General features: G+C 56.1%; 1 protein-coding gene across 7 annotated transcripts in view; it reads right to left on the minus strand.

Annotated features, from left to right (window-relative positions):
- Positions 1–2,082: 2,082 nt before the first annotated feature.
- Positions 2,083–14,249, minus strand: part of LOC111162526 (phosphodiesterase 4A) — a 41,629-nt gene continuing 29,462 nt past the window's right edge. For 5 of the 7 annotated variants that reach the window (XM_022527008.1, XM_022527007.1, XM_022527006.1 and 2 more), the window contains 10 exons: positions 14,094–14,206; positions 10,483–10,576; positions 8,523–8,746; positions 7,381–7,479; positions 7,116–7,280; positions 6,773–6,872; positions 6,477–6,631; positions 6,148–6,270; positions 5,514–5,696; positions 2,083–2,893 (listed from right to left, as the gene is read on the minus strand). In XM_022527008.1, coding sequence (XP_022382716.1) covers positions 2,204–2,893; positions 5,514–5,696; positions 6,148–6,270; positions 6,477–6,631; positions 6,773–6,872; positions 7,116–7,280; positions 7,381–7,479; positions 8,523–8,746; positions 10,483–10,576; positions 14,094–14,206 — 1,946 coding nt within the window. In that variant the 3' untranslated portion in view covers positions 2,083–2,203. Of the gene's footprint in view, positions 2,894–5,513; positions 5,697–6,147; positions 6,271–6,476; positions 6,632–6,772; positions 6,873–7,115; positions 7,281–7,380; positions 7,480–8,522; positions 8,747–10,482; positions 10,577–12,096; positions 12,163–14,093; positions 14,207–14,249 lie in introns of those variants that run through there. The other 2 variants (XM_022527013.1, XM_022527012.1) reach the window with 2 other exon arrangements.

Raw genomic sequence — 14,249 nt, forward strand, 5'->3', positions numbered from 1 at the left:
CCTCCAAAGACTGGTCTGAACTTCCACTTTACAACCTGGAGTCGTTGAGCAGGCGTCCAGCTCAGGCGCCGGCGGGGGTGGGGAGGGGGTGGGAGTGGGGACCGAGGCTGCCTCCTGCCACACTTGCTGCCCCCCTCCCTTGGGTTCTATTGACAGAGATTCCATTTCCCCTTACCCCCACCCCAGACAGACAGTGTAAGGAGAGGCGCACCTGCCAAGAACAGGGTGGGAAAGGAAGTCACATAAGTCAGAAAGATCAGTGAAAGCCTTGGTTTAATTGGAGACAAGGATTGATTATCGATCAACGGACGGACTGATTGATCGTCAAAGTGGACAACACAAGAGCAGCTCGGGGGGGTCCTGCGCCCCCCCTCCTGGGGAGAGGAGCCCTGATTGGGGGTGGGGTTCCATCTCACCAGTCACACCTGGGTAAGGGGGAAGGGGCAGGCTCTGCTCAGCCCTCGCCCCCTACAATGACACGACTTCCCATCGAGTGGCAGCGCGGAACCCACGCTTTCGGGGTTTGTGGTACAGTTTGTATAATACAGAGTGGGAATGAGGACCCTCTCTCTGGGAGACCCCACCCCTCCTTCCCCTGACCGGGGTCAGCTGGGGGAAGGGCAAGTTTATTTTCCCTTTTTGCCTCTGTAGAATAATTTACAAACCAACCATACAATATATAAAAAAAAAAAAAAAAAAGGAGAGAGAGAGAGAGAAAGAAAAAAAACCAAAAAGAAGTCCCACTCCAGTCACTGGTGGGGGACAGAAACTAATGTCGCTACAAAAATGAACCCTGTACAGCATCATGGGGGTGGGAGTGGGTGGTACTCCCCACCGGGATGGACAGACAGATGGAAGGCTTCGGGCAGCTGGGGGCTACAGTACCGTGTGCTCAGAATTGGGGGTGCAGGAGTGAGAGAGGCGCCCCGCCTCGCCCGGCTGCAGAACGGGGCGAAGGGCATAAAGGAGGGGGAAGGGGGGTGGTCTTTCCTTCCAAACAGTCCCCCATGGCTTGGAGAAAAATGGCCTTGCATCTGTCTGTCGTATTGCTCCAGGAATAGCTAAGGGGTGAGGGGGAGGTGTGGCCAGATGGGGGCAAAGGAGAAATGACTTTGGTTGGTGCCAGGGTGGGAAAGGGCTGCCCCGAAAGGGGATGTGGGTGTACACTGTTATTGCTTCCTCCTAGGGCAAAGGGTCATGAAGGGGGTCAGGAGGATGCGGGGCATGAGGGGGGGATGCCCAGGATGGGGGCTCTGGGCCTGGCCCCACCCCACCCGAGGTGCAGGTGGGAGCCACTGCAAACCCCTCTCCTAGGGCCACGGGAATCATTAAGGCAGAAACAAGAGGAGAAGCAGCTGGAAGGAGGGGTGTGGTTCAGAGCCCTCTCCCCCCAAATGGAGAAAATTCAAACAGAACCCAAAGTGTAAGGGCAAGGGGATGGCAAGCGGAGGGGGGATCAGGCCCTCCTCGAACCTCAGACCCCGGGTTAGTGGTGTGAATGTCCCTCTGACACCTCCTCTCCGCTACATCTGAAAGCACACAGCTCCCCTGTCCCCGTCCCTGTCCCCGAAGTTAGTATTGCCAGGTTTGTGCAAAATGAGGCGGAAGACTTCTGGGGGGGGGTGGGCAGTGAGCCAGACAGGGGCTGGAGCTGGGGTCACCCCGGAGACAGCCCCCCCAGAGCCCCCGCCCAGAATGGCTATTCCTGGTTGGGTTCCAGAGACCCTCCAAAATTCAGAGGAAAAGCCCCGAGGGAGGGAGGGAGGTGCGATGCCTGCTTGGGCCCAGGTGGGGAGCCTTAGGAGGCCGGAAGACTGAGCCTGGGACCTGGGGGGAGGCACAGGAGGGGAGGCGGGCAGGGGGGACACGAGGGGTTTAGTCCGGAACAGGAGCGTCTACAGTGGCTGTGTTTTATCCTGGTTTTTTTTTTTTTTTCTTTTTCTAAAAATGTAACAATTAAAATTCCAAAAATAAAATCCCTTCCGGGACCTCCGTCCCTTGTTCCCCAGCCCCCACCTCCAAAAAGAGGCCCCGTGGGTGGGGGTGGGGGGAAAGAGGAAAAAAAGAAAAGAGAAAAAACCCCACTTTTCTGTTTTCTTTTTTCTCAGGAGGCCCAAGAGTCTTTGAGGCAGTGGAGGAGGTGGTCGCGGGGTGATGGTGGTGGAGGGAGGCGGGGAGAGCAACAGGATGGAGGGGCTGGGGCTCAGGTAGGACCTCCAGCTGACCCCCACCCACCAGGAGCTGGGAGTGGGGTGGGCTCCTCGCCAGATGTTCCCGTGCAGGCACCGCACGCCCTCTTGGCAGCCTGGTGCTCTTTTTGGGCCCCCACCTCGGCCGCCACGGAGGGGAGGCCCTCGAGGCCCGGGGCTTCCTCTGGAGAGGGCGGGGTCCTCAAGGAAGGCAGAGGGGGGCTCTCAGTAGACAGGGCCAGGGGGCTGCTGTGGCCCCCAGCCTCCACGGATGCGTCTGGGGACATGGCCCCGTCCTCGCGCGTAGCCACACTATGTGCTGAGTTGCCTTGCTGTGTGACGCCAGGTTCCTCTACCTTCACCTCTGTGGGCAGGGCATGGCCATCCACCTCCCACAGTTCCTGAGCCGGGGATGGATCCTGAGCCATGGTCAAATCCCGCACTTCAAATGCACCTGGGGCGGTAGACACCTCCTCTTCCTCTTCCTCCTCCAGAGTCAGCTCAAACTGGAACTTGTCCGGTGGGGGTGGGTGGCCTGGCCCTCTGGGCTCCTCGTCAGGTGGCGGGGAAGGGCTCTGCCGAATGGCGCTGTAGTACCAGTCCCGATTGTCCTCCAACGTGTCCAGGATCTCCTGGGCATCTGGGTGGACCAGGTCAGCCCACGTCTCCCACAGCGGGTGTACAATATAGTCAATGAAACCCACCTGGGAGAGAAGGGAGAAAGGCACAAACTGGGGGCCCGCTGGTGCAGACTGTCCTGCCACGCTGTGGGATCTAGCAAAATTCAAAAGAGGCTGATGGCCGTTAACATTGCAAATTGCTTCTCAGGATCCACCCTGGAAAAACTCTTGCACAGGTAAGAAAAAAAAAATCTCTACATAGGAGATGCCAGCAAATACTGAAACATATATCCATAGACCTGTCCATATCCATAGATCTGTCGATCGGGAATTAGTTTTAAAAGATTGTGGTTGGGGGCACCTGGGTGCTCATTGGGTTAAGCCTCTGCCTTTGGCCCCGGGTTGTTATCTCAGGGTCCTGAGATGGAGCACACAGTAGGGCTCTCTGCTCAGCGGGGCGCCTGCTTCCCCCTCCTCCTCTGCCCGCCTCTCTGCCTGCTTGTGATCTCTCTCTGTCAAATAAATAAATAATATCTTTTAAAAAAATTGTGGTAAACCTCAGATATTAGTAACATTTTTTTTTTTTTTTGCAACAAAGAAAAACTAGAAATAACTCCACGGCAGAAGATTGGCTAATCCACTCTGATAGTATCTTCTCTCCTCCTTATTTTAAGCTTTTGAAAAAATATTTTACTTATTTATTTGTCAGAGAGAGTGCGAGCACAAGCAGAGGGAGCAGCAGGTAGAGGAAAAAGCAGGCTCCCGCTGATCAAGGAGCCAGAAATGGGACTTGATCTCAGGACCCTGGGATCATGACCTGAGCCGAAGGCAGACGCCTAACTGACTGAGCGACCTAGCTGTCCCTCTTCCCTCCTTCTTATTAACAGAATCTTGATTTTTCTTGGTGGAGGCAATGCTTCCCTCACACAGCTGAAAACTACATTTCCCAGCCTCCTTTGCAAAGAGAGAGGGTGGCAATGTGACCACAGGTGGACGGAAGATTGGAGCTGGGGTGGGAACAGGGTGTAGGGGTGCTGCCTCAACTGGCAGAAACCTTTCTTCCCTGCTATGTAGCCAAAATCGCTAGAGCTTCAATAGCATCTGTGATCATAAGAGGCATTTCTGGGGACAGAGGCCCGAGGCTTTGGATGATAGAAGGGAATTCTCTTAGATGCCTGACCATTTCAAAGGGAGTGATATTATTTCTCTAGGCTTTTTTACTTAAGAGGAAATAAACCTGAAGATCTACCTTGTTTGAGTCACTGTGAATTTGTAACCCATCAACACCTAAATGATCAGCAATGGAGAAAAACCAAGTCTCCCCAGAAACCATTAGCTCTCTATACCTTTGAGAATACTATACAACAGTCAAAAAGGACAAGCTAACTGTATGTGGAAACACTTGGACAGATCTCCAAGCACTGTTTGGGATAAAAGGCAAGCTGTATAAAAACAGATATATATTCATAAAATTCTTATTTTTTTTTAAAAAGCAAAACCCATGAACTATTAAGTTGTCTGTAACCGTAACTACATAATAAAATGTATGAAACTGGTTTTGCCAGGCGTTGGAGGATGGGGTGATCTACACACTCGGGGGACATTTGGAAGTGTCCAGAAATAGGTTATCACTGGAAGGGGAGAGTGGAGGCCAGAGATGCCACTCTACATCTTCCAAAGCCCAGGGCGGCCCCTGTGACAGAGAATGATCTGGCCCCAAATGTCAACAGTGCCAACGCTGGGTAACTCTGGTCTGGAAAGGCATGCACAGTGAAGCGGGAAAAAAATAGGTCTCACCGGGGAGGAGACTGAAAGTGGGGAGGGTGAGACTCTTTCCCGTTCACACTTTACAAACAAGATTGTGTTTCTGTACCTCTTGTTAAGTTAAATAAGCACACGATGACGAGTCACTGCATCTCATTTCAAAATCCACCCAAATCAAGGGAAAGCATCTGCCTTCAGTCCAGGTCATAATCCCAGGGTTCTGGGATCAAGCCTCTGCATCTGGCTCCCTGGCTCCCTGCCCATGGGGAGGCTGCTTCTGTCTCCCCCTCTGCCCCTCCCCCCACCCTACCACTCCTGCTTTCTCAAACAAATAAGTACATAATCTTAAAAAAAAAAAAAAATCTACCAGGGGCACCTGGGTGGCTCAGGGGTTTAAGCCTCTGCCTTCAGCTCAGGTCATGATCCCAGGGTCCTGGGATCTAGTCCTGAATCAGGCTCTCTGCTCAGCAGGGAGCCTGCTCCCCCCCCTCCCCCCGCCAGCCAACCGCCTGCCTCTCTGCCTACTTGTGATCTCTCTCTGTCAAAAAAAATTAATAAAATCTTAAAAAAAAATCCACCAAAAATCAAGGACAAGATAGTGGTTACTGGGAAAGTGAGAGGCTGTATGGACATAAGGTCTGTAACTAAGAGCTAGGTAAGTATTATTATTAGCTATTTGGTGGCTACAAATGAGTTAGAACTTGTTTGACTCAGGTCTACAAGCGTTGAGTCCAGAGGCTCAGTTTGGTTGTTCTGGAGGAGAGAAAATGTTGCAAATTTCCCATCAAGATAGAAAAGGAAAAAACAAACAAACCAAAACCAGAAAAACTTGACTTTGTGGAGGGGCAGGTCAGGAGCACCTGGACGTCTCCCAGCTCCAGGCCAGCATGGGATGGGGAGGGCCGCCCTGCTACCTTCCACAGGGGCCGCAACACTGTACCTGAGACTTCTCCACCGAGGCTGTGTGCTTGTCGCACATAGGGCTGATCTCCATGCCCCGCTCCCGCTCCCGGTCTCCCTGCTGGAAGAACTCGGCCATGATGCGGTCCGTCCACTGTCGGTACAGCTCCAGTGGTTTGGTGGGGTTGCTGAGGTCCGCACAGTGCACCATGTTGCGAAGGACCTGCACGAGGCGGGGGACCTTCAGAGGCTGTGCCCCTGTCCCAGCGTGGGACCTCATGCTTCCTTACCTCCCCCTTTATGGGGAGAATGAGGAGAAGGGGTAGTGGGGATATGGAGAGGGAAGGGAAACGGGGAGGAGAGGAAGAGTGAGGGAGAGAAAAGAAAGAGATGGGTTGGGGAGAGGAGAGAAGGTGGTGTTGGGGGAGGCAGAGGGGACAGGAAAGGGTTGATGGAACAGAAGGAGAAATGAGGGATGGCCGGAGACAGAGACTGGGATGGAGATGAGAGGGAGAGAGAAAAGAAAGGAACAGGAAGATGGGCAGCGTGGGAGCTAGAGGCTGAGGGAGGGGAGCCACCCAGACCCAAAGGGGAGAGGAGAAGTCTAGTCTAGAGAAGCCTAGAGAAGCTCTAGTCTCTCTATATATATGGCGGGCGGGCGGGGGGGGGGGCACCTGGATGCGGTCAGAGTAGTTGTCCAGCAGGAGGACACCCGAGCTGGTCACTTTCTTGGTCTCCACCATGGTCTTCAGGTCAGCCAGGAGGGTCATGTGTTTGGACATGTCCGTGGCCAGCACCTGCGGGTAAGGGGGCATCACAGGGGTCGCTGAAGCCCTGCCCCGGGCTGCCTGGACCCCACCTGCGCTTGGCACAACCTGTTCCCAGCCCCCACAGGGACGCCGCTCCCGGGGGTTCCGGTCCTGGACTCAGACCCTGCCGCTCTCCCCAAGCCTCAGAGGCGATCTTTCCTGTCCTGTCCTGTCCCCGCCCCGGCCCCGCCCACCATGTCGATGACCATCTTGCGCAGGCTCTGCCGCTGGCGCTTGCTGAGATTCTGGAAGATATCGCAGTTATCTTCCTGCAGCAGCTTGAAGCCCACGGCCAGGTGGTGGTTCTCCAGGACCGACTCGTCGTTGTACATGAGCGCCAGCTCCGAATCTGCGGCCCAGGCCCAGGCAGGGGGTCAGAGGAGCGCAGAAGCCAACCCGGGCCCTCTCCTACCCAGCAGGACCCGCCTCTGATAGGGCAGGCCCCGCCTCCGACCCGGCAGGCCCCGCCCCCGTGGGGGAGGCCACTCACTGGTGTTGATGAGGAACTGGTTGGAGACCCCAGGGTGGTCCACGTCGTGAATGGCAGCCGCAAAGAGGGCGGCAAGAATCTCCAGGTCCGTGAACACAGCCTAGGAGCAGAGAGTGGGGGTCAGAGAGAGATGGATGAGAAAGATGGGGGGTCTGAGAGATAAGAGAAAGATGGGGGTGTCACAAAAGAAGGGGGACAGGAGAGAGAGATAAGAATCAGAAAGAGGAACAGGATCAGAGAGGGACGGAGGTTAGAGACCCAGGGGCAGAGAGACCAACGGGAGATGGCAGGTGGGCAATGAGAGAGATGGGGGAGTTGGGGGTGCGCGGGGGGGGGGGCTCACATCGAGCGCGGGCGTGGCCAGCAGCACGTGTGTGGACTGCAGCACGTCAGCCGCGTGCAGGCTGTTGTGGTAGGCCACGTCGGGGTGGTAGTGGTCCTCCAGGGTCAGCATGTAGGTCACCATGGTGTCCACTGGGATGCGAAACTTCTTTAGCAAGTCCCGCTCCTGGGGTAGGAACGGGGGTGGGAGGCAGTGAGTCCCGCGGCCTCTCCGCTCTCCACGCTGCGCCCCTCCCTCGCACCCTGCCCCACTCGGCCCGCCCTACCTGAAATATCGTGTACATGATGCAGCTGAGGGAGCGGCCCCCGGCGTATTCTGACACGCAAAAGATGTTCAGGCCCCACTTGTTCAGGTTCTCCAGTTCCTGACAGAGTTGGGAGGCCAGAGGTCAGGAGCCCTCAAGACCCAGGGCCAAGCCCTACCCACTTAGGTCAGAAGTTCTTCGTGGTTGACCTTCACCCCTCTCCACTCTTCCCTAGCAATCCAGAGCTCTGGTCTGAAGGCAGCACCCTTATCGCGCTTCCAGCGGGGGGCGTGCTCAGCGGCTGGGAACTTACCCAAGGGGCCCTAAGATAACAACATAACCACAGCCACTGTGCCCTGATTATTATCTGCCCAGCATGACTCGGAGTGCTTGATCTCGTTTGGTTGGTTTGAGAACCAAAGCCCGGAGGAGTGATGAGACTTCCCCAAGACCTTGTATCTCACGAGGGGCCAAGTCGAAATGTGATCGCAGCTAGGCTGACCCCAGAGCGCAGTTTTACTTCTGAGCTAAACTGCTCATCAGTGCCAGGGGGAAGGGAACTTGGGCTAGTTTTCCATGTCTCCCCAGAACCCTGAACAGTGCCAGCACACAGTAGGTGCTCAATAAATATTGTACAAACCCATGTGGGAGCCCCGTGGCTGAACCCAGGTCTGGCCAGTAGTGGGTGCTATGGGGGTTCTGGCCAGACCCCCTTCACTGACGGGTGCACCCATCCCCCACCCACTGGGACTGTGGCCTACCAAGACTCACACGGCTCTGTTATCCAGAAAACTGTTCTTCTTGCCCCTACGGGAGCTACACAGAGGAGGTAACGCTGTCCACTCTGGGGGCAGCCCACAGCCAATAACTGACACAGGGGTACAGAGTTCAGTGCTCTTGCCTCAACATGGGCTCAACTCGGTGGTGTTGTTCACACTCCGGAGTTCTTCGAGGGGTTGGGCTGAGAGGCCACGCTCGAGCTCACTCCACCTCCCGACTCAGCTCTGTCCTATCCTGATTCCTTTACTCCCTCTCTCCTGAGAGTCTCATAACCCCAGTATACCTGAATCCTCATTTCAGACTGGCCCAATGCCCAGTCCTTGGCTGGGCCCCAGCAGACACCTGTCCCTCTCTGGTCCAGCCCCTGCGGAATCGCCACTCACTTGGGCCAGGAGCTCCTCTTGGTCGGTCTTTACCCCAAAGCGGGGGATGCTGGAATCATTCAGGCTGCTGCTGTGTCTCAACTTCTTCACCCCTGTGATCTGAGACATGGGCTGGAACTGTGGCCCGGGGGGCGGGGGCTGCTGGGAGGGTCTCTGCCGTGGTGCTGGCTGTTTTTCTCGATCCTTCATTGTGGGAGATGAGATCTCCACTTCATTCTGCTTGTCTACAGAAGACAGAGGCCAGACAAGCATGAGCAACCCACAGAGATGCCCTCATTTGGCCCTCAGTTCCCCTCCCCTGCTCCCCACTGCGCCCTGGGAAGGCTCACTCGGGAGGGCAGACCCCTTCAGGGTGTCATGCTGTTGGTTACTTATAGGCTGGAAACCAGAAGGAAAGTAGGAATTCTTCTGGGATGTAGTGGGCTGGAGTGGGGACCCTGAGGCTGGCCCGGAGCTATGGGGTGGCTCCAATCTGATTGCCAGGTTTGGCAGGGGGGTGGCATGGGAAGTCAGGAAGCGGGGTGGGGGTGCTAGAGAGAGTCGCTGCCTGCCCTGTATAGGCAGGGAAACTTCTCGGACTGGGGGGACACCTCCGTGGTGACTAAGAGTACTGGTGGGAGTGGAGAGCAGGGTGAGGCGGGAGGGAAGGGTAGCCTCTGGCTCCATGAACCCTCCCACCAGCCCACCCCTTTGACACCAGCCACCTGGGGGCCAGCCCCAGGAGCCCTCTTCCTGAGCTTTCAACGGCTTCCAGAGCCAAGCCGGGGCCACCCATTGTGACCTGGGGCCCTGCCACTCAATAACGGGGCCTAATAGGGCTTATTTGCATGCCGTGCTCCCATTGGCTGGATGTCAGAACTCGGCATGGCCACACCCCCATTGGCGGGAGCCTTTGAAACTCCGAACACTTCTCTTGAGCTCGGTGCAGGATGGTTCTCCAGAATTTGGAAAACTTTGGCGATAAATTGAGAGGATGAAATTATCCTGAGATTGTGGGGGACAGCCTCAGCTTGGGCTCTTGGGTTCAGCGATTAGGACGAACTGGAGGTCCCCATGGGCTTGAGGGTTCTAATGAATTCGAGGTATTCTGTATCACCGTATCGGGTATGGAAAGTCCGCAGGAGTCTACTGAATTTGAGGGTCATATTAAGTTGGGCGATTCTCCTGAATTTGGGAGATTTTTCAGCTTGGAGTGTTTTTGAAAGTTTGGGGGTTCTCTTCTGGACTCTTAAGGACACCAGCTCCCTTAAGTTTGGGAACTCTACTGAAGGTGAGCATCTCTTTTAGGTTTGCAGGATCTCTTGAATTCTTGTGTGTGTGTGTGTGTGTGTGTGTGTGTGTGTGTGTGTGTGTGTTGGGGGGGGATCCGAAGTGGGACATGCTACTGAATTCGGGGAGGCCTTTCAGCCTGGCGGCATTTGAAGTTTAAGAATTCTATTTGAGGCGCGCCTGGGTGGCTCAGTGGGTTAAGCCGCTGCCTTCGGCTCAAGTCATGATCTCAGAGTCCTGGGATCGAGCCCCACATTGGGCTCTCTGCTCAGCAGGGAGCCTGCTTCCCTCTCTCTCTCTCTCTCTCTCTCTCTCTCTCTGCCTGCCTCTCTGCCTCCTTGTGATCTCTCTCTGTCAAATAAATAAAATCTTAAAAAAAAAAAAAGAATCCTATTTGAGTTTGTGGGATTCTTGGGGTCTTTAGTTTGAGAGTTCCACTGTGGTTCCACTGAGTTTGGAGGGTCTTTTCTGCTTGGAGAAATTTTTTAATGTGGAGGTTCTAGAAAGTCGACATCCCTCTGCGTTTGGGGGCATCGAGAGTATGGGAACTCTTGAGAGTGGTAACCCTGATCTTTGGGGAGTCAGGAGCCAGGGTCCCTGGGGCAAATGTCACCAATTAGACCTGTGGTCTGGGGCAGCCCCCTCCAGTCCAGGCGTGCAGAGTCCCTACAAAGTGCTACCCTTCACTCACCCAGGAATGTGGTGGAGATGTACTCAGAGACCTGGTTTCCTGACCTGCTCATCTCTGACAGGTGTGTGAGTTCACGGTTTAACATCCTCTTGAACTAAGGTGAAGGAGGCAAGAAGGAAGGAATGATGGGGAGACAGGGAATCAGAGGGTGGGGGAGGTCAGCCCCTCCCAAGAAACTTCTGAAGATCCCATGAGCCCCTCCTACTTCTTTGCTCAGCCAAGAGAGCCCTCAGCAAGCTGCTGGAGGGGAGGGGAGTCAGCCCTTCCTCTCCTCCGGGTCTGGCTGGGGACTCAGGCTGGGAAGATGGGACTCAGCATGCCCCTCCCTTCCTGAGGAAGGGGGGCACCCCTCCCCAGACTTCCTCCTCCTCCAGCCCAAAAGGAGGAGCCAGAGGGGCACCTGTGGAAGGGAGGGGCTACTGCCTAACAGTGAGCCAATGGGGTGTCAGGAGAATCCCGTCGCCATGGTGATGGGAGTCTCCTTAGCAACTCCCCCTCCAACCAGCTGCAGAGCTGGGGGAAAGGGGGGCAGGCCTCAGGACCCTTAACCCCTGGCTTCCCAGAGCCCCCCTGGCCCAAGTCTTCCAAGGATATGGGCCCCACTCCCAAGGCGTCCTGGCCCCCAGCTCCAAACCCAGCTTGGAAGGAGAGAATACAATCTCTCCTTCACAGGAGAGAATGCAAGTTCTGGGTGAAGAGAAGGTTTGGCAGGGCAGGGGAGAATACTGAGCTGAGGAAACCCTGTTCGGTCACCCAGGGGAGGGGGGTTCCCATCACAGCCCCTCTCCCCCAACCTCAGAGGGGTGGGCACATGCGTGGATGAACGGAGTATACACAGAACCAGGCCTGGCAGTCCCTCCTGGTCCCCCCATGCCACTTCACACAAGCGTCTGCTATGACATTGTGCATTGAGGAGAAAGGGCATTGGTTCCCCGCCCCCAAGCTCCGCCAAAGCACCCCCAAACCAGAAGCAGACTCCATCCAGAGAGGCAGGAGGGATGCTTGGCAGGAAGGGTGAGCTCACATAGCCCACACCAGAATGGGGCGCTTACTCCTCCCAGTGCTGCCAGAGACCCCAGTTGCACAGAAAGATACACATACACACACAAGATGGACCCACAAAGTCACACAACCACACACAGAGTCACAGACTACCATCTTACACAGTTCTACACAGCCACAGCCACACGAATCGAGGGGCATACACAATAAGGCAGTCCCTGATACTTGGGGTCACATGCCCCAGAAAAATCACACAGGTCTGGGCTCCCAAACACATCCCAACACACACCACCACAAACAGCCATATGATCTCAGAGAGGGCCCCATCATGACCCAGGCAAACAAGCATATGGTCAGACAGCCCCACGCCACTGCAGACACACACACAGGAGAGTGCTGACAGTCACATCCAGCAAGAGACCCACATCCCCAGCCACCCACTCTCCCCGCCCAGTCCTGGGCCACACACAGAGACAGACAGTCACAAGGTTTCATGTTCAGGCCACACACGTGCACAGAGGCACACACCAGCCCAGACCAGGGGCTGTAGAATCCAAGGTGGGAGGGCCAGGGCTGAGTCTCCTGCCCACCCTCCACTCCGAGTTCCCCTACCTGGTCCCACCAGCCCACCAGCCACGGCTTGGAGCAGGTCTCACAGAAGAAATCCACCAAGGGCATCTTGGAATCTTAGCCCCGCTCGGGGCTGCCGCACAGAGAGGCTGGGCTTAGGGAGTCCTGGGGTTAACAGCCACTGTGGGGGGGTGGGGGGATTCTGGGCAGGTGGGCAGTGCAAGGGGGAGCCGCGGAGGGGCCTGGGCCGGCCCAGCAGGGCTGGGGGCTCCCCTCCCCTCCGCGCTCCCGACAGCAGCCCTGGTTACATGGTCTGCCAGCCCCTGGCCCTGAAGGGCCCCCCCAAGGCAGCGGCTGGAGGCGGCCTGGGACCCCTGCCCATGAGGGGGCAGGGCGAGGGTCCCGGGAGGTGGCTTTGGAGGCTCTGGGCTCCGTGTGTGCGCCTGTGTGTGTGCGTGTGCGTGCTCACTGCAGCACTGGCAGGCTGCATGCAACGTCAGGTGGTGCCGGGGGTGGGGGGGGCGTTAAAGGGGCATCGGAGCCCACGGGCCTAAGCCAGGATCCAGGTGGGGCTGCCAGGGACGGCAGGGAGGCACACACACCCTGGAGAGGACATGTCCCCTCCATGGACACATCCAGAGACAAAGACACACACCCAGGTGCTCTACACATTCACAGACACACAAACACTCTGAGACACACCTTCCACACCAACCCATATGCAAGCACATACCACCCAGTCACAACTCTGATGTCCAACACATTTACAGGTAGACGGCTGGACACACAGGAGGTAGACACCTTCAGATGCAGCACTTCCAGGAACACAGAGTCACACCCAGATGTGGAGACACACACCTAGGGACAAACACCCAGATATACTGGCACACTTAACAAACACTCAGCATAGCCACAGACACACTTTCTCAAACAGACACAAAAACCCATGGGGCCCTGGGTACCAGACAGACCTTGAGAAATCCACGAGGGAATGCTCACACTCACACCCACAAACACACAGACACACCACTGCAGAAACACAACCGAAGACCTACATTTAGAGACAGTCACACTCTCAGATGCTCAGTACACCCTCAGAGACACAATCAACCTCAGACTTGAATGTTCCCAGACAAACCTCCACCCACAGGTGTAGGCACCCACCCCCAACACAGACACCTCCACCTGCATACTCATTTCCTGATAGTCTTCTTCCTCCCACGAGGGCAACCACCATGCTGCACAACAGAAACATCATTCATATTGCCTGCTTTCTGAATGGTGTCCTCTGGAGTTGTGCAGTCTACAATCTGCACAGCTGTGCATGGGAGCCTTGCACCCTCCCCTGTAGCCCTGCATGCGCGCGCACAGAGTCACAAACACATGGAGATACACACTCAGATTCATTCCTAGGCCAACTCACACTTGTAAACATACCCCTCTGGCACAGGCCCACACGCAACCCAGTATAATTGTCTGTGCACACCCATATATCCTTCGTAGGTACACATCTGCATACCGCTCCTGATGTGCCCTCTTAAAACATCCCCTCCCACCCCACCTTGTGCTGCGAATGTGTAGCCTGCAAACTGACAGCCACACAGACCCACGGGCACATACACACTTGTAGACTCTAGCATAAGAACCCCGCTTAAGAGAGACGGTTGTCTACATGCAGGTGTAAAGACACCCATACCCATCCACACACACACCAGGCTCCCCCACCCCTGGGAGAAGTCAGCACCCACGGGAACAGGCAGACTAGGGGGTCAGCCCCGCCTAAGGATGGACTCCCACCCCATAGGCCCCATGTACTGATTGACCGCCCCATAGTTAGCCCCGCCCCATGCCTCACCCAGCAGTCAGCCCCACCCCACAGGCCCAGGGAATGGTCCCACCTCATTGGCCCTATCCAGAAACCAGCCCCGCCCCCAAGGAATCCCCGCCTATAGGTCCCACCCAGCGGGTGGCCCCTATCCCACCCCCCCCAGGCCCCGCCCAGGGGCTGCTCCCGCCCTGCTGGCTCCAGGCCCGCTCACCTTGTGAGAAGCCATCTCGCTCACGGAGCGGTATGTCTGCATGGTCTCCAGCTGTTCGAGACACCAGTCCAGCTCCTCCAGTGTCTCCCGGGCCAGTTGCTGACATGTCTCTTCTGGAGAAGGGGCAGCACAGGTGGTGACCCAGAGGCCCCAGCC

This window comes from Enhydra lutris, unplaced genomic scaffold, assembly GCF_002288905.1.
Source record: "Enhydra lutris kenyoni isolate GAN:26980312 unplaced genomic scaffold, ASM228890v2 scaffoldscaffold92, whole genome shotgun sequence".
NCBI classification, from domain to species: domain Eukaryota; kingdom Metazoa; phylum Chordata; class Mammalia; order Carnivora; family Mustelidae; genus Enhydra; species Enhydra lutris.